This window comes from Phyllostomus hastatus, unplaced genomic scaffold, assembly GCF_019186645.2.
Source record: "Phyllostomus hastatus isolate PE091 unplaced genomic scaffold, TTU_PhHast_1.1 phas_contig_86, whole genome shotgun sequence".
NCBI classification, from domain to species: Eukaryota; Metazoa; Chordata; class Mammalia; order Chiroptera; family Phyllostomidae; genus Phyllostomus; species Phyllostomus hastatus.
This window is the reverse complement of record NW_025333977.1, coordinates 86,895,932-86,922,179: the sequence shown is the minus strand read 5'-3', so window position 1 is coordinate 86,922,179 and position 26,248 is coordinate 86,895,932. Positions and strand designations below refer to the sequence as shown.

Genomic DNA, 26,248 nt, shown 5'->3' with positions numbered 1-26,248 from the left:
GTCAGCTGGGAGTAGAACCCTGAAGTGACAGGTACATTTTCTTCATAGGAGACAGTTCAGTAGTTGGAGTCAGGGATGCTTCCCTTGTTTCCAAGGGCAAGAGAGGAAAAAGATTTGAGAAGCAGCAGCTCCATCACCACTGCTGGGCTTCAGCGTAGTAGGAGCAAAAAGTAAAGGTAAATGTAGAAATTCTAACCATTTAACTGTCTAGCAGGGTTACTGATGTCCAACAGGAAACCACACCCTATTGCATTTTCCATCTTCTGAACTTTAATTCCCATGAGCCTAATAAGCTCTTGCATTCATTGGAAAATCCATTTTGTTAGACTCATATGACCAGTTAGGACACTGGTAAGAACAAAAGAAAGTGAATATATTAAAGGCCCTCTTTATTTATAAGACAGATGCTGAGTTATATGAACTTTCTTCAGGGCCACAAATGAAAACATGGTTCAAAAGAGAAACCTTTTGACAGTAAACAAAAATCACCATAAATCACCTATCTAGTAGCTGGCTTGCCTCTCCTCTATTTGAAAGGTGTTTCCATTTGAGAATGGTAAATACATGTAAAAGGCCTCTACTTTGTCCCAAAAAGCCCAAAACTTTTAATTAATGGGAGGCTGAGGTTACTAAACACATACAGTCTACAATGTCCAAGAGGGCACTGGGCATTGTTAACTGAAGATTGGGCACTGTCCTGGAGAGTAAAAGGATCCCAAAGTGGCATTAAAAGAATTGCCTGAGTGTCCATATATGGGAGCTACCGTAGAACAAAAGGCAAAAGGTACATAGAAAAAAAAGGCACCTTTCCTTGGTTCTTTCACAAATGGAGATGAATGAAAGCCTTTGAAAGCGTCATTTCAAAAGTAGTGGGAAATACAGGCAGATTTGGTGTACAAATAGACTTGGTTGGCTGTGATAACACAGGCTCCTGTGAATGTTTCTATGCCCCCAAATTAAAAGTGAACAGGAATGGGAGTAGTTATTGCCTCTTTTCCAAAGTCTCCCACTCCAACAAACAATAAAATATTGTAGAATCCTAGACCAGGGTAAAAACACAGTGCTGAGAATTTCAGGAGTCCGAGAGCCTGAAGGAGCTCCATACCAACTGATGTGGCAACTTGAGTGAGGACATGTGCCCAGGGGGCACACACGTGGAGTGTCGGGAGAGAGCAGTTCCAGCACCAGATCCAGAGTCACTGGGGGAAGGCGGACACTGTCTTTTAATATTCAATTCTGCTCCAGTAGAACATGGTACCCAGGAGAACCCAAAACTAGAATATAAAAAGAAAAAATTAATAAGGAATTGGTTTAGGAACATCTCATACTGGGAGAAAAATGATGTTAGGCTTTGTGACAATGAATTTTTAAGGGTACTCTTGCCTAAATAACATCAGTCATTTCTATGTTCAACTAACCCCCTTGAAAGTTCTTCCTTCTTCCTGTCAGGGCTTCTTACCCTCTACTGCATTTCTACTTCTGGTATGTGTCATTTTGGAATATGAATTTCTTGCTTCTAGTATGAACTTCTCTTCCCAGGGGACTCTCTCTTTTCCCAAAAGTGCTTGTGATGAACAGCTGCCCTCCAGACACTCAAGATATTTGCCTCAGGCCAGGGGTTAGAATATATGGGTTCTGTGGCAGATCTGCCAGCCACTCCCTGCATCTGCAAGGTAATATAATGACATCCTCACTGATTCCAGAGTTGAAAGATTGAATGAGATAATGAAGTAATAATAGTGTCTAATGTTTATTGATGACTTACTATATATCAGGCCCTGTTCTAATACCTACACATATAACTCAATTTAGTGCTTCCAAAACCCTGTAGGAAACTGAGGCCCAGAGAAGATACGTAACTTACACAAGGCCATAGAACTAGCAGGTGGTGAAGCTGGGGGTCAAGCCCAGGTGGTTGGTTAGCTTCCGAGTTTATCCGTTTAACCACTATGAGAAAGCTGTAAGCAGCAGTGAACTGGACCTGCCCAAGATCTCTTCTTAAGCACAGTTCTTAGGAACCCTGTTGAATTTCTCTGTTCCTTGTAAGAAAGATGTCTGGCCACCTACCTAGCAACTGTTGTGGGGATTTAATGTTAAGAGTATTTGACATGGTGCCTTCTCTGTAGCAGGCCTTCAGTAGACCTAGATCCCTTTCCTATTTTGAACTTCAAGAGGACTTACAAGATCCAGAGTCCAGACCATTTGATGCTTGTAGCAATATCAAAGATTTCAACTGATCTGGAGTTCTAAGATTCTCAAAAGCCTTTAAACATTAGCCCATATAATTTCTGCCAGCATGACACAAAAGAAACTTCACTGTTACCATTTTTCATTCACTCAATAGGGATTAAGCGCTTACTGCATGCTCTGCCAGGCACTGGTCGCCAGCCTTTGGGAAGACACAAGCCCTCACACAGCAGTGGTTCCCAGCGGGAGGTGCGTGCAGGGTGTCTCAGGGGCTCCTGACAGCGTAGACTGAGGGCTCATAGAAGCCTCTCAAAGGAGTTGATTTTCCCTTCCTTCCTGCCTCACTCAGTTTCTCACCCCAAACCCAACATTTAATTAATTAATTAATTAATTACTGAATTTACTGAGGTGACATTGGTTAACAAAATTATGTAGGTTGCAGGTGCACAAATCCCAACATTTCTTCAAGTGTGGTGTACAAACAACTGATAGCCCTTTTAGGGGTCTACAGTAAAAGAATATTTACATAACAATATCAAGACTTTATTTGCCCTTTCTGCTATGTTCACATTTGCACGGATGGTGTGAAGGCAGTGGAAGGAAAAAATGTTGGCATCTTAGCAAAATTCAAGGCAGAGACACGAATCCTTCACTGCTATGCGCTTGTAGGAGAACAAAACGCCAGTTTTACTTGAGATTGTCCTTGATGAAACAGTAAGAATCACTGATTGTATTAAATGTTGACCTTTCAGGACACATCTTTTTAGTATTCCATCTGACAGAAAGGAAGTATCCCTAAAGCGGTTTTGTTGCAAATGGAAGTAGGATGGTTGTCTTGAGGAAAAGCACTTAGGTGACTGAGTTGTGCACCGAACTGGTTATTTTTTCATGGAACACCATTTTTACTTGAAAAAAAAAATGACTAACAGATGAGCTATGGTTATTTAGAGTTGGATGTTTGCAGACATTTTCTTGGAAAGTTGTAAAGTGAGTCTGTCATTTTGAGGAAAACAGCTGACGATATTTGTTGCTAGTGATAAATCTGAGCTTTCAAACCAAAATCATAAAACTTGTATTTGACACCACGAACTTGCTAGCATCCCAGTACTTAAATTCTCTTCCAACATGGCAATATCAATGAATGCAATTTCTTGGTATTGCATGAAGAAATTGACCAACATTTGGAAGATTACATGACACAGTGAATCAATATTTTTCCAAATAACCAATGCACAATGATATAGAATTGTACATGAGTAAAAGATTTATGCCAAGTGCAAGACAAACCAATGTAATGTATTCTAATGTAACAGAGTCTGAAGTTCATTGACAGTTTTAGATTCTGTATTGCAGCCAACCCTTAAAAATATTACTTGTCAAGTTTTGTCTAATACCGAAGAAGAATGTTCACACTTATCTTTAAGTAAGGCTACTGAAACATTCCTGTTGTTTTTTCAACTATTTATCTGTGTGAGGATGGATTTTCTTCAAATCCTTCAACCTAAGCAACATATTATAACAGATTGACTGAAAAACTGAATATGAGAATCCAGCTGTCTGTTCTTCTGCCACACATTGAAGAAGCTTTAAAAAATGTGAAACATTTCTCATTACTCCTTTTCTCATTACCTTTCTGTGGTGGAAAACAGTTACTTTTTCCACAAAAATACGTTGTTAATGCTAACAAGCAACTGATTTATTAGTAAGTATATTGAAATTTCTGTGTTACTTTTCAATAGTGTAAATGTCGATAAAGATAGCCTCCATAGACAAAAGCTCTTAGAAGACCTTGGTATTTTGAGAGAATGAAGGGGTTCTGAAATTAAGTTTAGGACTGTTTCCCTAATGCAATAACTCTGAATCCTGACAGGAAATTAGAATCATCTGGAAAAACTTTATTAAAAATGGGCTCTGCAAGAGGTTGGGGTGCAGGCATGCTTTGCTTTTTTCAACCTTGCCTTCCCCACCCACCGGAGACTTTGATGCACAGCCAGGGAGAACCACCGCTGCACCCTCTTGCTGCATGTGCATCTAGTAACGTGAGCGGTAGGACGGGTGAGACTGGCTGAGGCAGCTCTTTGGAAGGAGATGGGCAAATTAGTGTCTGGCCAGAGCCATCTAGATAGATGACAGTCTTTGATAACCCATTCTAATGAGCTAGTGAGATTTGGAGAACTGGGGGAGCAGGCAAGTGCATCCCAACCACTCAGAAGAAGGATCTGGTTAACAGGGTGCATCCTTTCCCTGGCAGGGAACCTCCCAAGGGAAACTGCTGGCCTCACTCCTGTGCCAGCAGCTTCCTGAAGTTTTATTTCCAGACAGTCTAGTGTGGTTGGGCTAAGCAGGAGCAATCTCAAGTTTCCTCCTTATTATCATCTGCTCAGAAATAACGCACGTGCCAGGTAATACTCACAGTCCAGCAGAGAATGGCAAATCCAAACCAGGCAACCCCCCAGGCGTGCCGGTTCATTGGTCCAGAGATCAGTTCATAGCAGCCCTGGAGGAGTAGGCGATCCCACGTCAGTGTGAGAGGACCCAGTGAGAGAGATGTAAGAGATGCAGGGGGAAGCAGACTGTTAAGTGAATCCAAGTCTAGGCTATTTCCACATCCCCATGCCAGTTATTAACAGTTATTGACAGCTCTTTGCCCAGGGAATAGAAATGATTCTGTCAGACAACTTTTCTATATCACCTTTGTTTTTGTCTTTATCATTCAATGTAACTAACAAAGGTCTTACTATTTTTTTTGTAATGACTTCCAATTAAAGCTTTTTTTAAAAAGGTGCTTCTATTTAGCCTAATATTTTTTCATATTGAATACGTGAGTAATGTAAAATATTCTTAATAAAATTTGCATTTTTTCTTTTCCAAAATATGTTATTGCTGATTTGTTTGAGGGCAGAGTTACTTTTGGTTTGTTTTTGAATCAAGGTGCTTCTGGTCTATAAAAACCAGAGGGATTTTTTTTTAATCATTGAAGGAACCCCTATACCATGCTTTCTAAATTTTAATTTGATGTCATATTTTAACATATCTCTTTATTGTTCCAGTGGGACTCTGAAGAGTCTCAGTGTGTGTGCAAAAGTGTGATTCATTTTATCCATCCAGTTATTCATTCATGCATGCCACAACCCAGTACGCTTTTATACGGCACACTCTGTTCTAGTCACTATGCGAAGCGCTGATGTGATAGACATGTGTAGGGCTAGACCTACTTTCTGGTGACCTTCTCTAGAGCCCTGGGAATCACAGGGAATGCCTAGGAAATGCAAAAAACAGGCTGGTTCCCTGAACCACAGAGGTTCACAGGAAAATGTTCTCAACAGGCTGACCTTGAAGTTTAGGCCCTGCCCAGCGGCTACAGGTGGCCACTTGAGGCTCAGTCTGTTCTGCCTCAGTCCCTTGTTAATCCACTGGCATGCCCTGCCTTGCAATGCCTTGATTTCTCCCCAATTCATCCTTCTCCATCTATGTTACAGGCATCTCCATTCACCTAGATGCTCAGATGAAAAATCTTGGAATTACCCTAAATTGTTTTTCTCTTATTTGACATCATATATAATTCTTTTGGGTCCACTTTTACAATATATCTCAAATCCAAACATGAATTGATTCCCACTACCATGTTGGTCTACCATGTCCTCCTCACTCCAGGATTACTACAAGAGCCATCTAACTTGTCTCCCGTGGGCCCGTGTCCACTCTTGGCTCTCTACTAATATTCATACGATGCCAGAGGGATCCTTGTAAAACAGGAGTCAGATCACTTCACTTCCCTGCTCCAAACCCTCCAGTGGCTTCCCATCATCCTTAAAATGATATCCTGAGCCCTCACAATGACCTACAGGCCCTGTGTGATATGGCCCTGCCTCTCCCTAAGATCCCAGCTTCACTGCCAGAGGCTATGTCACTGTAAAGCTAATGAGCTTGAGCTTCAGGGCTGCTGTTTGCAAGACCATTTCAAAGTCCTGTACCTAATTTTTTATTTTTTTAACTTTAAAAAATGATTTTGCTTATTTTTATTTTTTTAAAGATTTTTAAAATTTATTTTTAGAGAGGGAAGGGAGGGAGAAAGAGAGAGAGAGAAACATCAATATGCGGTTGCTGGGGGTCATGGCCTGCAACCCAGGCATGTACCCTGACTGGGAATCGAACCTGCGACACTTTGGTTCGCAGCCTGCGCTCAATCCACTGAGCTACGCCAGCCAGGGCACTTATTTATTTTTAGAGAGGGGAAGGGAGGGAGAAAGACAGGAAGAGAAACATTGATAGGTTGCCTCTTGCATGCCCCCAACTGGACCTGGCCTAAAACCCAAGCATGTGCCCTGACCAGGAATCAAAACTGGAGACCTTCTGCTTTTCAGGATGATGCCCAACTCACTGAGCCACACTGGCCAGGGAAGCCATGTACCTAACTTTGTGTGCATATTTTTCATTGTTTTTCCTAAGGAGGACCCCTCTCTACAAATTTTGTAAGCTTCAGTCCCTACAAGATCTAGACCCATCCCAGCCTTCCACTCTTCCTTCACTCATTCTGGCCTTGCCACATGGCTTTGCCATATTGATGTCCTCAATGTTCCTCCAAAAAGCTAAGAATGCTCTTCCTTGAGGGCCTTTGCACTTGCTGCCTCCTTCATTTAGAACCCTCTTCCCCAATCTTCTCTAAGTGAGGTGCTTATTTTCTCACCTAATTCAGAACTCTGTGCAAATATCATTTCAACAATGCCTTTCCTGACCATGGTAGAGACAAATACCCTTTTCCCCACGATTCTCTATAAACATATCCTGCTTTATTTCTGTCATGGCATTCATCACTACCTGCAATTTATCACGTATTTGGTGATTTGTCATCTGTCTCTTCAGGGCTTTTTGGGACTATTTTCATGTTCTTTCTTGACTTTGAGCCTGGGCTCTGGAGCCAGACTGCTAAGAGGACAGGGGTTCTGCCCTGTTTGTTTTTGAATCTTTAGACTCTCTAGAACAAGTGCCTAGCACAAAGTAGCCACCTAATAAACATTGATAGAATGAATGAAACATGATGTGACATAATGATACAACAGTATTGCATATGACACAGTTGATCATTCACAAACACTCCTGTATCCATTATTCACTTTATCCGACAATCCTGGGAGGTGGTCATTTGTCCAATAATATGTATGAGCCCACTTATGTCAGGCGCCAGGCCCTGGGCTGGGCACTCAACTGTGATAAGGCAGAAATGGGCCTTGCCCTCATGCAGCTCACAAACAAAAACACAGTGTTTTCCCTTCTCACTTAGTGCCTTTTCATTCTTATAGTGGTGCTTAACTGGATCTTCCTTAGCTCCATCCACCATAACATTCTGAAGGTAGTGATCAAAACTTGCACATTGCATTTCTAGGGCAGATGGACCATGATGTATGAAGTCTGTCCAGAAGGTATCCAGCCATGTGGTATGAAATATAAAGACATTTTTTGAAGAAGGTACAAGATACAAGAACATTGTACACAGGACAATGATGCCTCAGTCCTCTTCAAAGTAGGAACCTTGGGACCTCACACAGTTCTCCCAATTGCCATCAGCTGCCCTGTTTCCTGAATTTCATCAATGGTTTGAAATATCTTCCCTTTCAAAGGTGATTTTAGTTTTGGGAAAAGTCAGAAGTCACAGGGTGCCAAATCTGGGCTGTGGTGGGGCTGAGTCACCTGGGTGATTTGATGTTTTGTCAAAAAACTGCATGAGACATGATGCATGAGTGGGGGCATTGTTGTGATGAATCACCAGTTGCCCTTAGTTGTGGCCTTAAGCATCAATTGAATAGTTACCACAGAGGAATGTTCAAACTTGACACAAAATTTGAAACAGATTTATTGCTCTGCTTGCTCAGTCATTTGTGATGGCCACACAGTCCACATGCTCACTCAGTGGCATCTACCACCCCCACTGACTACTACAATGAAGTTGTCATTCATGCACGTGCATTCCAGTCCATTCTCTTTGGCTGCCAAGTTACATCAATGTTGTGCAAACCACTCTTTGATATTAACAATGGGTGGACTTTTCCCAGTCAGACCTCATGAGAATATGCACATCTGCATCTGAAATACTGTGTATGACTGTGGGCAATTTCTATATTACCACACTTATGATGACTTCCCTAATTTTGTTAGCATTCATTTGTACAATGCAGATCTTGAAAAGCTACAATATGAACACAAAAAAGAGAGCCATTCATCTTTTAATTTGCCCACCCACCAAACATTTATCAATGCCTGCTTTGTGCCAGGCATTATGCTAAGTGTTGAAAATACAGAACTAAATAATGCACGGCCCTCAAGTAGACTAATAGAAAAAACAGACGTGCAAACAAGTAATTACAATTTAGTTCAAGGTGGCAACTGCAATAATAGACATGAAGCGTATGAGGTTGTGGGGTGGCTTGTTTTGCTTTGTGGAGCAGGATTGCTATAGGAAAAATAGCAGGCCCTCTAACTTAGAAGAATGGTGATGTGTAAGAATTTGGGGAACAGAGATGGGGAGAGGATTTAATACATAAGAGATTATGCTGAGGGTGAAGAATGAGTGAGACTGAGAAGTTAGGAACACAGGGAATCGGGGACAAAAGGAAGAATTTCAGAATTCAGGAACTTGACTGTGGAGTGGGTTGAGTGATAACAGGTTTGTAGTTGTGGTGCAGCTGGTGGGGAGTGGAGGTGGAAATGTTAAGGACAAGGTGAGGCCAAGGAAGTGCATGGGCTGGTTCCAGAAGGGTTGTAAAAACAGGTGTAGTGATCCCTCATTATTAGAATATAATAGCATTGCTGTGAGATAAAGTGATTATCTGAAAGCAAACATCCTTTTTGTTCCTTCCTTCCTTCCTTCCTTCCTTCCTTTTTTCTTTTTAATTTTTTTAATTATGATGTTCTTTTTTATTGTTTTTAAGATTTTATTTATTTATTTTTAGAGAGGGAAGGATGGGAGATAGAGAGAGAAACATCAATGTGCGGTTGCTGGGGGTCATGGCCTGCAACCCGGGCATGTACCCTGACTGGGAATCGAACCTGCGACACTCTTTTTGTCTCTTTCAAAGAGATCATACGGTTTGTTTGCAATTACAGTCCAATCAAGATATGTCTGCCTGGGCCAGTTCCAGGGCTGAAATACTGAAAGCATTTTATGACTCCTGAGAGTGACAATTATATTGCACATTATAATTGTAGGCCATGCATTTAATTTTTTATAGCTGTGTAAATATGACTGATTCAAATAATTCAAAAACAATGTTGCTGAAAAGCTAAATGAGGGTTCATTTGAACAACTCTGCAAAATACTCTGTGTTTTCCTTTTCTAGATGAATGCAACCTGATCCTAGCCCAGGCATCTGTCCAGGCGTGGCTGGATGGTCAGCGGTGCTATGCCCTTCATTCTGGAAGCACACTTTGTATTATTCTCTCCAAGACTAAAAAGGCTGATGTTTCTTGATTATTTAATGAGTAGGCACACAAGCAGCTTTCCTCAAAGTGGTTACTTGCAAAGCAGTGCTCAGCATTTTAGAGGTTAACCATTCATGGTTGAGGATTCTCTTCAGGGCTTTTGGGAGTATTTCCAAGTTGTTTTTAGCTTTGAGTTCAGGCTCAGGAGCCACAGGGCTAGCGCTGGAGGCCTCACCCTGCTCTTTACGAGCTGCAAGACCTTGGGCAAGGTATTTATTGGAACCTCTGTATTTCAGTTCCTTATTCATAAAATAGGGATTGTACTGGCACCCGGCTTTGAGCACTAAATGAGTTAATATGTATGTATGGCACTAGGAGTAGTTTCTGGCATTTTAAGTACTCAGTAATTGTTACTTTTCATCATCATTATATCATCCTCATTAGGCTGGAGACATTTTTTAAAAAACCATCTGTATGTAAATTACCTTCTACCCAAATCATTATCCTAATATTTTATTAAGACTATCCTACATTATTACTGAATAAGGAATGTGGATATATAATTACTGCACTTACCCTTAGCAATCACCATTGCTTTGGAAGTGGCAAAACTTCTTTTTTCATATTGTTCCTTCCAATTCACATTTTACAAAAATAGATTTTTTTTGAGATACCAATTCTATACATTGTACAGATTATTTTCATTTAAATAAAGTTGGACTTTGCTATTACTATTCTCATGTCCTGTTAATTTTATTAAAATTTCTCAGATCAGCCCTAGGTTAGCATTCACATTTCACTATGTTAGCATTCACAAACAGAGAAGAAAACAATTAATATAAGCGATAGGAAAAAGGATGCAGAGTTCCTTATTGAGACACCATTATCTATAGTTAACTAGTATGCTTTTCATGAAGCACCGAAGGAACTTCTGGCAGGCCTTGCAGGGAAAGGACTCACCTGACTGTGGTAATAACCAGGCACTCCTAGTTTGCAGGCCTCCACGTTGAGAGGTTCTTTCAGCTTGTTCATAACACAGCACTGACGAGGCCAGGGATAGTCAGCATCGTTATTCTCAGTCCGGAAGGCAGACGTATATTTCTGCCAGTCTGATGGACCGTTCACACCGCAGCATCTGTCCTGTCGGCAGATGAGAAACACAAAATTTTATCCTGTGGCCCTCATTACACCCATCAATGTAGCCACTGAGATTTTTATGGAAAGTGAACATACAAAAAATGTACCATAGTGTACATTCACTAAAAATACCCCAGTGAGAGCTGAAGGTATTGATAACTTACATTTTAGAGTTTGTAACTTATTATTTTACAAACCAGTAATGAGCTCTGTAACCTTTGACAAGTTATTGAAACTCTCTAAGTCTCAATTTCCTTAATTGCTTTTTGTCCTTTAAAAAGTGTTCCTTAACTGTAAAATTGGGATTAATAAAGTACCTACCCCATACAGTTGTTGTGAGGATTAAATTAGTTATTAATACACTTAACAAGTATAGTATGCTGCTGAGGTCACAGCAAACCCTCAGTAAATACTAATGCTTAAGAAATACTAATATCTTGATACAACAATGTGAGAGAGGCACACTTAGTCTCATATTACATATGAGCAAATCGAGAATCAGAAAATTAAAATTTCTAGTGATAAATTATGAATAATACTTTTTGTTTTCCTTTTTTACAGCTTGAACATTTTCTATAGTGATTATGCATTACTTTTATGATGAAAGAAAATAAACTGGAAAAATAATCTAAATCTTGTAACACACAACTATGCCTCCACATAAGAAGGAACAATTAACACACAGCTAATGTCCTTACATTCTGGATAGGATTGAAGGTAGAAGAAAAAACACAATTCATATAGCTTTCCTGCCTTTTTATAAATTCTGCTAGAATATTTCAAGGAAAGAAATTGAAACTATGGGCATCTCTCAACATTTAGAGTAAATATATTCAAACAAAGTGTATGATAAATCAACTATCTTTAAAGCATACCTGTTTATGCTACTGGATTATGGGAAATATCTTAGAAACGAAAATAATCATCCTGTATTTGGACCTGAGCATTTTGGGAAAAAATGGTTAAGTTCGAGCCAAGCTTATTTCAGACTGAGCTTTAAAAGGTCGGTTAGTGGACTTTCAACTGTGTGAACATTCACATTCTCATTTGAAGAACTTAATTCTTGCAAACAAGAGAATGATAGAAAATAAAAAAAGTGGCTGAGGAATTGATGGTCCAAATAGGGTGAAGAAAGTTATTGAAGTGGGAATATTAGAGTGAATTACAAAAATTATAGAAGACAGAGGGTAAAGAGAGAGTTCAAAGAAGATGCAGAGGCCACAGGGGAGTTTGCAGGTGACAGGCTGTGAAACGTGGGTGGTGGGGTGGGCTGGGGGCAGGGCTCAAGGGCAGTGTGGGAGTTGGGGTATGCCAGGGATAAGAATTTATGTACATACAGCAACAGACAGGAGATGATGGGTATTCTAAAAGATTTGGACTTGTGGTGGTATTGAGGTAAACTTGGATATGAGGTGTGATTGCTAAGTAGGGAAAACCCATCAAGTCAACCCACAGTCCTTGATCCTTCATGGGACCGTCCATAGGAAGTGTGAAAGGTGCTAAATAAGCAACAGGGATGGTAACTGCCATTTGAGTTCACTGTGAAACAGAGGAGGCAACATTTTTCTTTTAATGTAAGTGATGCCTGAGTTCTAAAAGACAGAGTGTGTGCTTAATCTAAATTTCTTGAAAATGTCATTATCCCTATACATGCAAGCTAATCAGCATCATGGCTTGAAACAAAATATAGGTCTAGGAGTCTCACTGACTCATGTATATGACTCCTGTCCCCTGCTGGTAAAGAAGAGCAATGGATGAACTAGCCTATGTCAAGTCCCTTTGTGCAGGAAATCCTCTTAGAGGCTGTGGTCCTCCACCCTTTGACTTCACTCCCACATACACAGCCCTGGAGACTGGTCACACACAGACTGCGCACAAAGTGGCGTCTGCCCATGATCCCAGGTCTTACCTGGAGCATAAGTCTGTCCCAAGTTTTGGTGACTCCATTGTTTTTCCACTGGTCATCATTGTTTGGGGGGCTGTTGTTTTGGTACCTCTCCAGCATCTGCTTCAGGAAGAGGTTGGGTGTGAACTAAGGAGGGAGGAGGGGACACAAGAGGGAGAGTTAGTCTGCTAATCTACAAGGAGGCAAAGTGATTTGCTCGGCCCATTGCTGGGGGCACTGGACACTGTCTCCTGGGGTCAAACTCTGCTCAGAGGCACGGACTAGGGGTTGGGGAAGGTATGAGGCTGCTCTGGGTGGCTGATGTCCCCCATGTAAGGAGAAATCCCCATCTTCCAAGAAATCTCTGTGAGAACAGGGTGGGCAGGCATTGATTGCCAGGTGGCTCAGGCTAGGGTTTGAAGAGAAGAGAAAGCAAGATGCTGAATTGAGAAGTCTTAGATGTGGTGGACTGTTGATTATCCTTTTGGGGAACCAGTGGCCATGGCAAAGTGGTGAAGAGCACAGGGATTACAAGCTGGAGCCCTGGACGTCACACTGCCTGGACTCAGGAATCTCCCCTTCCCTTACCAGCTGTGTAACCTTGGACAAGTCACTTTACCTTGTTAGGTCTCCTTTTTATCATCCATAAAATGGCAATAGTCATAATACCTATTTCATAGGGTTATTATTAGGATTGAGTAAAATTATATATTTATTATTAATGTGCATATTAGGGTGCCTGGTACGGAGTAAGAACTTAATACGTGTTAGCTATTATCTTATTATAATGGTAATGATGGCTCATATGATTATTTCACTCTGTGCTTCTGGGATGGTACTCACAAAGTCTCTCTGTGTTGCTGCTGTGATACAAGATGCCACTTCAAAGCCATACACAATAAACATCAGGATGAAATACTGGAAGGGAAACAATTTTTTTAAAACAGGAGTTACATTTATCTCCAAGGGAAGCTTTTTTTAAAACAAATAATTGTTATGTTTTTTCAGTACAGGGGTGGGCAAAAGTAGGTTAATAATAAATAAAATAATTAATAAATAATATAAGAATAAACTATGCTTTGGGTACTCACAACTATAAACCTACTTTTGCCCCCCTCCCCCATATATTCACATAAATATAATCATCCAATAATTCCCATAGTTATTCAACAAACCCTCACTGATCAGCTGCTTGGAGCAAGACTTGGTGCTAATCAGCTCAGTTCTCTCCTTTCCTTCAGAGAACAAACACCCATTGAATACGGAGCTTTCTGAGTCCAGTATCCCAAATTTCTGTTTTAACTGAGAAAAACAGAATGAACTGGTGGGGGGTGGGGGGCGGTGTGCATATGTGCACATGCACTCATGATGTGCTCACGCCGTGCTGCCCCTATTTATGTCTGGAAAACTTCTGAACCACCAACGACCTGGCGAATCTGGATTGATGACTATTTGCAAAAATTCTGATTTTGCTTTGCTCAGCTTTGCACATACACTTTTGGTCCTGTGTTCTTCTGGGAAAGTGGTACTTAGGTCAGTGTTGGTGGGGCCATGCAGGTTATACTGCATGTCCCCCTACCCCCAGCAGGGCCCTCAGGTGCCCTCACCACTAGGCCCAGGGCAAAGCTTCGGCTGGAGGGTAAACAGCAAAAGCACCTTCAGAGGCCTTATAATATTTTCCTCCCTCTATGAACTTTTGTCTTGCTCTTTGTCAAGAGCTTGGCTGGCTCCTGTTAAAGAAGCTCAGAAACCCCTCAGAGACACTCTGGAAAGGAGGCCCAGGGCACAGAGGTTTTCTCTGTCAGCTGCTTGTCAGGTGTCCTGCTCTTTCTCTTCAGGGGCGTGGTGTAGAATGTTCTCTCCAACTCAGTTCCCCTGCCTGAGTCAGGCACACATGACTGGCCCACAGCGAGTCTGAGATGCAGCTGAAGCATGTCTCTAGGGACATCTGTCCCTCCCCTACCTTTCCCAGCATTCCTTTCTCCACCCTCCAAAAGTGGGTGCCTTTGCTCTGGAACTAACTCACACCAAGGAGCCAGAGAATGTAAATGGTCTGCATTCCCTGAGTGCCAGGACAATGTCAGAGCACAGGGATAGTGCACCAACAAGCACCTTCAGTTGCTGGACTGGTTTCATAAAGGCGGAACTCAGGTCCAACAGCACTGGCGTAGGAATGGGGGTGGGACCCCATCAGTGTGAACAACTACTGTCTTGAGCCTAGGGGTAGAGAGTAAGGTTCTAGACCCAACCACCGCGTTTCTTAGCTCTGCTGATTTTTGCATAATATCTCAAATTTACTTCCTCTGCAAAGGCAGGGCATGTCTTGCTGTCTGTGGTTTGGGGCCAAAGCCTCCCTGTGGATACACAGAGTTAGGGCATCCCTGGGCAGGTGGGAGCTGAGGCTGCACTCTGCGCCCTGTGCATCAAGCTCCTCCAGGATCCCCGAAAGGGGAATGCACAATATGAGAACTGCAGGCCAACACACAAAATCATCAGCCTTGAGCCCAAAAATGTCTGAAAAGGCTCATGCTTCCTCTAAAAAATTTATGCATATTTTATATCCTAATATTAATTTTTATATTTTATACCTTAGTTTTAATACTGACTGATATTAAAATAATATTTTTAAATCTCTTCTTGTCAAGAGAAAAAATCTAATTATGAAGTTTTCACCCTGTCCTTTGGGCTACATAACTCCTCGTTGTACCAGTTGAATGTCTGCAGACACCAGTCGGAGAAGCAGAGATCTGGAAAACACTCAATAGGGGTCTCCCCTTTGGGTTCCCAACACTGTAATTTTCTGTACTTGCAATAGCAGAAGGCATCCTTGGCCCCACTTGGATGAGCTTCACTGCAGGGGGCGTCTTCCCCTCCTCCGATCCCATGTGGCACCCTCTACCCACCAAAGGCCCGAGCACTGTGCTCAGGGAAGAATAAACAATCCATCAACAGTGGTCCAGGACACAACTGTAGAGAGTTTTAAGGTCTTACTGCCAGAAGGAGTTTCCTGCTGGACTTCATGATGCCTACGATGCCTAGAACAGACAGGCAGAAGAGACAGATGCCGACAAACATGCCGATCCAGGCTGCCCCGTAGATGTCGTCATTGTTGGTGGCTTCAAGCAGTGGGTAGAGGCTATGCTGGTCCGATACAAAGAAGATGCACTCTGCAGTCAGGGCGATGCCGCACATCTGGGGGCAGAGGGGCTTCTGTCAGGCTCGTGGGAGAGCAGCATTGGGAGGGGATGGAGAAGTAGGGGTTAGGGGGTAAGAGAGACTAATTCTGTCCCCTGCATAGGCTTTAGCAAGTGACTCAAATTCCTCATTGCCAGGAACTCAAACGACTCCTTTCATCCTACTAATTGATTGTATGCCTCTGTCCACATTTTGCTGTCTGTCTCATTGCTATTTGGAAAAAGACCCAATTTCAGACCATTATAAAGTTCTTGAGGCATGAACCACTTAAAAAGCATCTCTCTTGTATGATGATAATCTCCCATGTCCAGTCCCTATCATCAGACTGTAATATTCAAACTGGTCCTGGTTGTATTTATCTGTGCCAGAGAACCACTGAATATTAGAGCTGGAAAGAATCCTGGGGTATCTTTCCCACCCTCTGCGTTTTATGGGTGAGTGGTCTTGGCCCGGAAAGACTTGTCCAGAGTCACATGGAGTCAGAAGCAGGGCTGCGTGGAGAGCCAGTGATCCTGACTCCTAAGTGCTCTCCCACCACAGCGGGCCCCACAGCTTGGCCTCTGAGCTACTCTCACATCCTGGAGAGGCCTCTGTGTGATGAGAACCAAAAGACGCAAATATCTGCACCTAACAACCTTGAAGGCAGAGTCCCATGAAATCAAATGAAGGTGAAATAGTAAGGAAATGGCAGAGCCTGTGTGTGGTGGGAGTCTTCAGGTGCTGCCAGGACTAACACGACTCCTTTCAGATTCTGTGCTTCAAACTCAGGAAGGAAATATCTATTTTTTCAATCTATTCTTTTGCTATGTTACATAGCTGTACATAATTGTTTATATAGTTAAATTCAGGCTAATATATTTTACTAATGCATTTCTTAAAATGAAGAAAAGATGTAGGGAGCCTGTAATTACATCATTATTTTCCTTTAAACTTTCACCTTTGATTGATCTAAAATCATGATTATAGGAAGAGCAGAATTGCCTGAAAAAAAATACGCATTACTTACACCAATAATCACATTTCCAAAAATCAGGAGGCCCTGGAAGCAATGAATGGTGGACTCGTCTTTGGCCATCTTCAGGATTTCCCCCAAGCTGGAGACACAGGTGAGGACATTACGACTTAATAGGAGCAGGCGACAAATACTACTACAAGTTTCATAACATGACTAGGTCACACCATTGTGTTTCGCCTTCTCATTCAAAGCATCCAAATCAAAGACATGAAATCATGCAGCAAGGAGGAAATGTGGCTATTAAACTCAGTAATCACTATCATTTTATAAAAGAAGAAAAAAATCAGGCTTGCCAGTGTCTGATTAATAATTTTCAGGAGCTCTTTAAGGTATGGAATACATGGACCATATACTTCTGAATGATGAACTGAGGTCCTGCAAGTCATCAAGGGCAGAGCTGGGGGGGCAAGGGAAGTTAATGGGCAGGGCTGAAGCTCACCGACGGTCCTTGGGATGAAACACAGAGGGTAAACCCATGGCCAGAGTGGGCAGTTGTTCCCAGCAGGACTCTAGGCAGCTGTTAAAGACCATTATTTTCAGAATGTTTTGTTGTCTTTGAAAATAGTTGGCATTTGTTCTCTGGATCTATGAGTTTGTTTCTGTTTCATTTTGTTGGTTCATTTGTTTTTTAGATTCCACGTAGAAGTGAAATCAGAGAACAAATTATTGATTGCTTAAGGAGATGGGGAGAAGGGGAAGGGGATCAGGAAGGCTAAATTTCCATTCATAAAATAAGTCATGGGGATGTAATGTACAGTATAGGGAATGGAATCAACAAATTGTAGTAACTCTGTACTATAATTAAAAGTAAATTAATAAAAATAATTGGCAAATAAAAATAGTACACTGTTACATAAGAGGAAGAATGGGAGAAAGGAGGGACTAACGTATTTAGTCCCTTCTACATGCCACTCTACTGCGTAGTTTACACATGCACAGCTAAGCCTCTTAACCCATTTAGGTAGAAACAGGAAAAAGGTGAGAAGTCCCATTTTTCAGATGAGGAAACTACAGCTTTAATTTAGGTAAATCAAGTTCCCTGGAGTTATATAACTAGTATGTAGAAGAGCTGGGCTGGAGATTTTGGTCTGTGTGACTCCAGAGCCTGAGCTCGTCTGCCCAGCCCACGTGGGCTCCCAGAAATTCTTTACAAGGTTTAGAGCTATGTATGCCCTAAAAATTAGTGGGCTTCTCCCTCCCTGAGGACTCTCTGGAAGGGATACAAGGGTAAGTGACTTTTGCACTTGAATCACTTTGAGAAAAGCCATTCACATCTCACTGTTTTATTAATTAGCTAATCACTTCATGCATTCATACTCTGGACAAAAATGTATTCAATGATGTAAACTGCATTTTGAGATATACAAAGAAATGTAAGGCAGATTGTTGTAGTCTAGGATTTTGTGCTTCAGGGAAGCTGAAATATGTTTCTAAATAGTTGTAACACATCTAGAAAGACCCTAAGTACTGTGGGGGTTCTGAGGAGGGAAGATGTAAGCCTTGCAGTGATAAGTAGAGTGGAGGGGGGTGGGTGTGGGAGGAAGGTGGGGTGGGGGACATTCTAGGTACAGGGAAGGTCTGCACTAGAGCCTGGAAGAGCCAGGAATCTGTGAGGTCGCAATCTAGCCAGTTTGACTGAAGTCCCGGTTTGTGTGGGGGTCAGTAGGAGACAAGCCTTTTATTTGACTCAGACCTTGCTGAATTTTAACTTCATTGTTACACTCTAATGTAAGTATTAACAATCTTCTAAGCAATCCCAAATATCTCTAAACATTTTCCCTTTCCCATTCACCTGGGAAGCTGTGAGAACTAAAAGACTTAAAATTTATGAGTTTTTAGCCCATAAAAATGTAGTGGGCCCTCCATTACTGTTTGCTGAATGAATAGAAGAATCTGGCCATGGTTTCAAGATCTCCATGTGTAGTTTCTGCTTAGAAATGCCATTCATTACTTTCTGTTGGAAATGTCATTTCATGCTTAGCAATGGCATTCATTCTTTCCAGAGACTGTTACACACTAGACTGAGAGGAGCCCAAGTGCCCTGAAGGAGTTAACTCACAAACTCCCCCAAGGGAATCTTACTCAGGTCATTCACATTGTAAAGTTCATTACTTGTATGCACAGAGGTTACTCCTAACCAGTTGGGTTACTGTCTAAACTTGAGACACAGGTACACAGACCGTGAAAGGTAGGAGTTCAAAAATGCAAGTATAGAGAGTAAAGGGGAAAAATCTGGAGAGGCTCAATTCAGCACCATTATCAACCACTACCGCCGATATGCCCATTTGCCAGGTTGCAGCCTATTTGTGGTGATTAGTTGGGCCTAAAGAACAGAAAAAGCTGTTTGTTCTTTCAAGAAATTTAAAGTGTGATGACAGCAACAAGGATTCAATGCAAAAGTGACTGTAGAATAAAGAGGGGGACAGGGCCCTGGAGAAAAGGAAGAAGGGTGGTAGGCCACCAGAGAGGGGCTTTGTTGGTCCAGAAAGGAGTGAAGGGACCCCAAATAGGCATTTGGCCCCAGTGACCCAATTCTGTCCCATAATATCCATATTTTCTTAATGGGGACCCTGCCGCACACTTTTAAAAGGGGGAGAGGTGATTAAATACTCTGTGGGAAAATTGTAAGTCAGACTCGGGGTGAAAAAATGCAGACAAGAGTGGGAGAAAAGAAGGCAGATAGGAGGTTGGTTTGAGCAAAAAGAAGAGTGAACTGAGGAAATCTAGACAAACACGTGGTAGGAAATGCCAGGAGGGAGCAATGATGTATGATGGATGTAACACAGGAATAGGTCGACAGACAAGGTATTCTGAAGTTGAGGATCCTTAGATTTTTCTCCTTTTTCTCTGTGCATCCTCTTCTCTTTCAGGCCTCTGGCATCAGTATCACATAACAACTTAGAAAATTACTGCTTCTTTTAAAGTAACAAATTGATGAAGAAAGCTGTCATTTAACGAGCATTCACAATGGTCTCAGCACATGCTCAGCACTTAATGTCCATCCTATCAACAGACCTGACAGGGGTCTGAAAAGGGTCTTTTCACCCCAAACAGACCCTTTGGTATTTTTCTCAAAATCTGTATTAGGTTCCTATTGCTACTGTAACAAATTACAACAAACTTAGTGGCTTACAGTGGAATATTACTCAGCCATAAGAAAAGATCAAATACTGCCATTTGCGACAACATGAATGGACCTTGAGAATATTAGGCTAAGTGAAGTAAGTCAGAAGAAACTAATGACCATATGATTTCACTCACATGTGAGATATAAAACTGAAACTCATAGATACAGGCAACAGTATGGTAGTTATGAGAGGTGTAGGAGGCTGTTCTACGTGGCATGGGCCCAGTTCCCACTCAGAGATGCACAGGATCCATGCCCACAGATAGGTTCTCCCGTGGGGAATTAGGCCTGCAATGTGCCTAGGCCGCTTTGAGTCTTGCTTTTTGCTAAAAATTCTCTCACCCTGAAATGAGGACATTTACTATAAAGTAACTTCCTAAAATCCATGCTAAACCTTCCAAGGATGAGTGTAACTGGTTCAACCCCTTTTGCTTTTTCATTTGCAAATATCCCTCTTCTGTGATGTGATTAGCGGCATTGGCTCCTTTGTTTTCTGTAAAAGGTAACCACCTAAAGGGAATCTGTGCATAGAAAATGAGGACCATCATGTAATGGGCGGAGAAACCCAATAAAGGCCTGTCATGGCAGAGGCCATGGCTTTTGGTCCCCTTGAGAGAAAAGCCATGCTGTCTCCTTCCCTCCACCAGACTTGGTAGTCAGTGTGAATGTCTCATTTCATCCATAATGATGCAGACACTGTGGGCCGGTGTCTGCATCAGAGAGGAAAGGGGTTGGGCGGTAGTAGAGGGTAAAGGGGGCCAAATATATGGTGACGGAAATGGCTTTGACTTTGGGTGGTGGGCACACAGGCAATATATAGATCATGCATCACAGAAATGTAGACTTGAAACCTATATCATCTCATTATTCAATGTTGCCCCAATAAATTTAATTAAAATAAGTAAATAAAGAAAAAACCCTACACAAATGTATTCTCTTACAGTTCTGGAGGATATAAGTGTAAAATGTGTCTCACTGGGCTAAAATTGAGGTGTGAGCACAGCTACCCTATTCCTGGAAGGTCTAGGGGAGAATCTGCTTTGTTGTCTGCATTTTGCAGATGAAGAGATGGAGGCTCAAAGAGATTACATTGCTTGGCCACATCACTAGAAAATGCAAAGGCGGAGATTCACACCCAGGTCTGCTGGGTTCTAGGTCATTTACTTAATACTCTGCAGCTTATAAAATCCAGCTAATACTTCCAGTAGAAAAAAGAAACACCTGGTACACTTCCTTGCCACCCCCAGGAGCAGAGAGAGCAGGTGCGCTTTTACTGCTCAGAAGATCTGCCTTGTCAAAGGTCAGAATCTCCAGGCCTCTCTTCATTGACTTCTCCGGAATCTTGTCTCCTTAGCCCCTTGACACTGCACTAAAATTTGGACATTTCCTCCCAACCCAGTGCTGCACCCACACGTTTTTCCCCCAGGAAATCCATCTAGATGTATACCAAACCCAGAGCTCTCTCACCACCATTCAGGACTGAAATTTTTGAAAGTAAAGGATACAAATGTGCAGGTCAGTGTGAGAGTCCACATTCCATAGCCTCTCTTTGGCCACTTGTATTTAGGCTTGGTTGATATCTGGAGAACATTTGTACCACCCCCTGCACAGCCACAAATGTCAAAAGGGATGGCAGACGGGGAGCCCAGTCCAGGCCTCTGGTGGTAGTCTCATGGCTGTGGTCTCATGGAGAGCACATGGCACCTGGCATCAGCATGCCTGGATTCAAGCCCCAGCCTGGCCCATTCTTTCTGTGTGGCCCTGGTCAATGCCGCTCAGTGTCTACTTTTGCATTTATAAAATGGGTGAAACAATCCTTATTTGGAGGGGTTGTTGTGACAAGATAAAAGATGCAGAAGTGGTTGGAAAACACTAAAATTATTTACAAACACAAGAAATTATGAATCATAACCAGGGGGATATTTAAGAAGGGAAGGTATCAGGTTATGGTTTTGCTCTATGCACCAGTGACCCTTGCGCCCTAGGAGGGAGGTTCTACATAAATGGCCCAACCACCAAGGGCTCCAAGGTTGAGGTGCGGCAGCCTCTTCCACCTTCCCTCTGCTCCCTGCCCAGTGGCAACTCTGCTGGGAGGTCCTGGAGACTTTACCCACATGTGCCTTTTTTTATTTTCCATGGAAGTGTTCATGGGAAAAAAATCTCTATTTGGAAGACACAAAATAAAAATAAACCACAACTTCCCAGTTGTGCTTGAGGTGTGGCCAGAGTCAGGTACCGGGCAGCACATTTAGGTGGGAGAGGCTCTCTGTGCATTCCATCAGCATTCCTGAACAGTTACCGCCCACCATTGGGCCCCACCCCTCTGGCTTTGGCCAGGTGATGCAGAGGTGAGCCTTGAGGTTCTGTCTCCTCTGTACCAGGGCTGCTTTCCCCCTGACGCAGAAATTCCGCAGGAAGGACTCTGTTCTGCTCTCCCTGTTCATTCCTTTCCCCTGGTATCATCTGAGGAAGGGCTTTTCCTGTATTTTACTAAGAGTCTCCAAAGCAGGAGAAGGCACTGGGACTCTTTTATTTGTCCTTGTAGGTCCAAGGTAGCAGTGTTTGAAACATAGTAGGCACTCAAATTATTTTTGCTAAATAAAAGGGCAGGTAAAGTACACTTAAAAAATGTATATTTCTCAGCCTACTCCTATCTTTAAGTCTGTCTCTATTTTGCTTGTTAGTTCTGGGGAAGGATTGAAAGTGTGGAGGGATTGAGCAAAAAAGGTTAAAAAAAAGATAAAGAACTCATGGACACAGAAAACAGTATGACGATTGCAGTGGAGGAGGAGTGGGTGGAGGTAGAAGAGAGTATGAGGCATAAATGGTGATGAAAAATAAAATAAATACAAAATTTAAAAAAGGTACAGTAAGTGGGAAAAATGTGTATTTGAATGGATGAATGAATATATGAGTGCAAGGTTTGCCTAGACCTCTACTGCAGAACTGGTTAGAGCTGTGAGGCAGAAAGAACATGGGCTTCGGACAGACCTGCATGTGGATCTCGGCTCTACCACGTGAGTGGTTTTGTGACCTCAGGTTGTTGAGCTTCATCTCTAAATGGGCATTGTAATGCTTAACTTGAAGGGTTACTGTGAAATTAAATGAGAATATATATGAAGTTCTACCATCATATTACCCATACTGTATTAACTTTCTTTACTTTTGCCTCAGTTACATGAAGCAAGCAGACCAGCTAATAGGCTAAGTGAATGGTGGAGGTACCTAAAACTGGTGATTTAATTGTGTTTTAAAACTGAGCCACATTTTCAAAGGAACTATGAAAATATGGTGTCCATATGTAACTAATATATAAAACCAGATAAAATCTGGCTGAAACGAGTAGGAAGTCTGGGCCTCACAGAGCTTCTCCTAATCAAGTCTAAACTTCCTAATCACATGGCTAGCCCTAGAGTGGTCAGAGACCACTATTTTAAAATTAACAACAACAACAAAAAAAACCCCATGAAGGAGTCCTGACTGGAATGGCTCAGTTGGTTGGGGATCATCCTGCAAATGAAAGGTCACAAGTAGGATTCCTGGTCAGGGCCCACGCCTGGCTTGTGAGCCGGTGCCTGGTTGGGGCACATGTGAGAGGCAACCAACCGATGTTTCTGTCACACCATTGATGTTTCTCTCCCTTCCTCTCTCTCTAAATAAACAAATAAAATCTTTAGAAAAAAGAAAAAAAAGAAACATGAAGATAAATTACTGAGCTCAGGAGGAAGTTACCCAAGATTTTAGCAGACACTCGAGAGTGAAGTTGGAAAACTCTGGTTGAAATGTGTAAATTGATATTACATAGTCTTTGCATCAAGGAGACCCCCATTCAACACTGATTTTCACGGCTCAGTCGATTGAGCATAGTCCCGCAGAGAGAAAGGTCACTCTTTTGATTCCCAGGTAGGGCACATGCTTGAGTTGCAGCCAGGTTCCCTGAGAGGAGTTGTGTGAGAGGCGACCAATTTATATTTCTCTCACAAATTCTCTCCCTCTCTTTTTCCCTCCCTTCCCCTCTCTCTAAAAATAAAATAAATAAGATCTTTTTAAAATTTTAAAAGAAAGAGACTGCCATTCAGTGGGAGATTTCTAGGAAAGGCTCCTAGAAAACTGGGGCAAGTGAATTGACATCCATAATAGTAAGCTGGAGGAATCTTGAGAAAGGGCTGCAGTCCTGGTGTGCTTAGAGGAAAGGCAATGTAAGTTCCATGAAAGAAAACAATCAGGTCAGGCTAATCTTTCAGAATTCTTTGAAAGCTATTATACCTTGTACACAGGGGAGACTAAAGAACTTATATAGCTTAAAGAAAGAAAAACTTTGATAAAGTTTTACCAATGGCTATTTTAAAAATTAGGAATTTGTTGACCTTTCCAGAGAGGACAAAAGGGATGGACAAATGAGCTACATCTAGAACACAAACTGTGGTGTTCTCTCAGCTTGTAGTCAGTCATTGTCCTTTAAGAAGTTAATAACAAGAATTATTGAGTTTCATCTCTGCCTACCTGATAAGAGAATAACGAAATGAACACTCCGTGAAGGTTGATTTTGTAAACTTGACTAGGATATGGAGCCCAGCTGTTTGGTCACATGCCAGTCTAGATATTTTTGTGAAGATATTTTTTTATATTGGATAAACATTGAAATCAGTGAAACAGATTATCCTCCAAACATGGTGGGCCTTCTCCAATCAGTCAAAGGGCTTAAGGGCAAAGCCTGAGGTTTCCTGAAGAAGAGGCAATTCTGCCTCAAGTTTGCAACAAAGAAGCCCTGCCTGAGTTTCCAGTCTGCAGGTTTCAGACTCAAAACAGCAACACCCACCTCTTACTTGAATTTTCAGTCTGGTCTGTTCTACAGATTTCTGACTTGTCAGCCCCCATAATCCCATGAGACAATTCCTTAAAATAAATCTCTTTGTCTATCTATTGAGAGAGAGAGAGAAAATGAGGGAGAGAGAAAGAAAGAAAATGAGAAAGAGAGAGAAAGAGATTCTTCACAGAAAGATAACAAATAAAATCAGAGCCAATAGGATATATACATACATATAGAGATAGGTACCGTATTTTTGCACTATAAGACACACCTTGCCCCCCCAAATTTGGGAGGAAAATGGAGGTGCGTTTTATAGTCTGAGTGTAGCTTACCTGGCTCGCTGTAGGGGTGGGCGCAGTGGTAGAGCGGGGTCACAGGTTATTAAATATTTTACCATGTTGTTTGCTTCAAAGTTTTTTTCCTGTTTTCCTCCTCTAAAACCTAGGTGTGTCTTATGGTCTGGTACATCTTATAGTCCTAAAAATATGGTAGGTAGTTAACTAGATAGAGAGGGAGAGACATAGGTACATATCTCCCATATGTTCTGTTTCTGTGAAGAACCCCCAATTCAGATTGACTTATATTTTTGATAGAAGCAAAAATGATCATTTTCTGATGTTTCCTGGGACCTACTGACAGCTTTTATCTTCTGGCTCATATGAATTCAAAAGTTTCTGTTTCCGTTCCACACAGTGCTTCCACAGTGAACTTCTAAAGCAGTGATCCTACAGAGCACAGACATTCCACCTACTGGGACAACATGTTTTGAGCCAAAATTAAACAACTCCAGTCATTTCATAATTTGAAGAAAAATTAATGAACAAAATGTGTCATTTTAAACATTTTCCTCTCACAAAATTTTCTTAGATCTTGGGTGTTTGTTACCGCTTGTCTAGTTTATAGTGTGAATTTAGGGCAAAATGATCTACTCAATCCCTGGCTGGTGTGGCTCAGTGGATTGAGCACTAGCCTGTGAACCGAAAGGTTGCCGGTTTGATTCCTGGCCAGGGCACATGCCTGAGTTGCGGGTCAGGTCTCCAGCTTGGGTAATGTGAGAGGCAACCGATCAATATATCTCTTACCCACTGATGTTTCTCTACCTCTCTCCCTCCCTTCCCCTCTCTCTAAAAGTAAATAAATAAAATCTTTAAAAAATGATCTACTTAATTATTTCAAATTTAATATATCTGTACATTGTAGCTTGACAAAAATAAACATGCCAAGTGTCAGCCACTCAGTCAGGCTTGAGATTCACTGTCCTAAACCACAGCTCTGATTTTATATCACTCCCCTGCTTAAACACCCACAAAGGCTCCCTATAGCCTTCATTCAAAGGACAGCCTTGGCCAGCTCCCGCTGCCCCCACAAGCTCTGCCACAGGCTCCTTCTTACTTCCTATTGTCACATGGCTCCTCTTATTCACCCATTCTCTCTTGCTGACCAATCTCTTCAAATCCAGATTTCTTATGACCTTGA

General features: G+C 41.9%; 1 protein-coding gene across 1 annotated transcript in view; it reads right to left on the bottom strand.

Moving 5' to 3' along the window:
* Positions 1-372: 372 nt before the first annotated feature.
* The window catches only part of UPK1B (uroplakin 1B), a 30,558-nt gene continuing 4,682 nt past the window's right edge, over positions 373-26,248 (bottom strand). The window contains exons 2-8 of the mRNA XM_045850786.1: positions 16,827-16,914; positions 15,617-15,817; positions 13,469-13,543; positions 12,650-12,772; positions 10,564-10,743; positions 4,601-4,684; positions 373-1,274 (exon numbers count right to left, since the gene is read on the bottom strand). Coding sequence (XP_045706742.1) covers positions 1,224-1,274; positions 4,601-4,684; positions 10,564-10,743; positions 12,650-12,772; positions 13,469-13,543; positions 15,617-15,817; positions 16,827-16,895 — 783 coding nt within the window. The 5' untranslated portion in view covers positions 16,896-16,914 and the 3' untranslated portion in view covers positions 373-1,223. The remainder of the gene's footprint in view (positions 1,275-4,600; positions 4,685-10,563; positions 10,744-12,649; positions 12,773-13,468; positions 13,544-15,616; positions 15,818-16,826; positions 16,915-26,248) is intronic.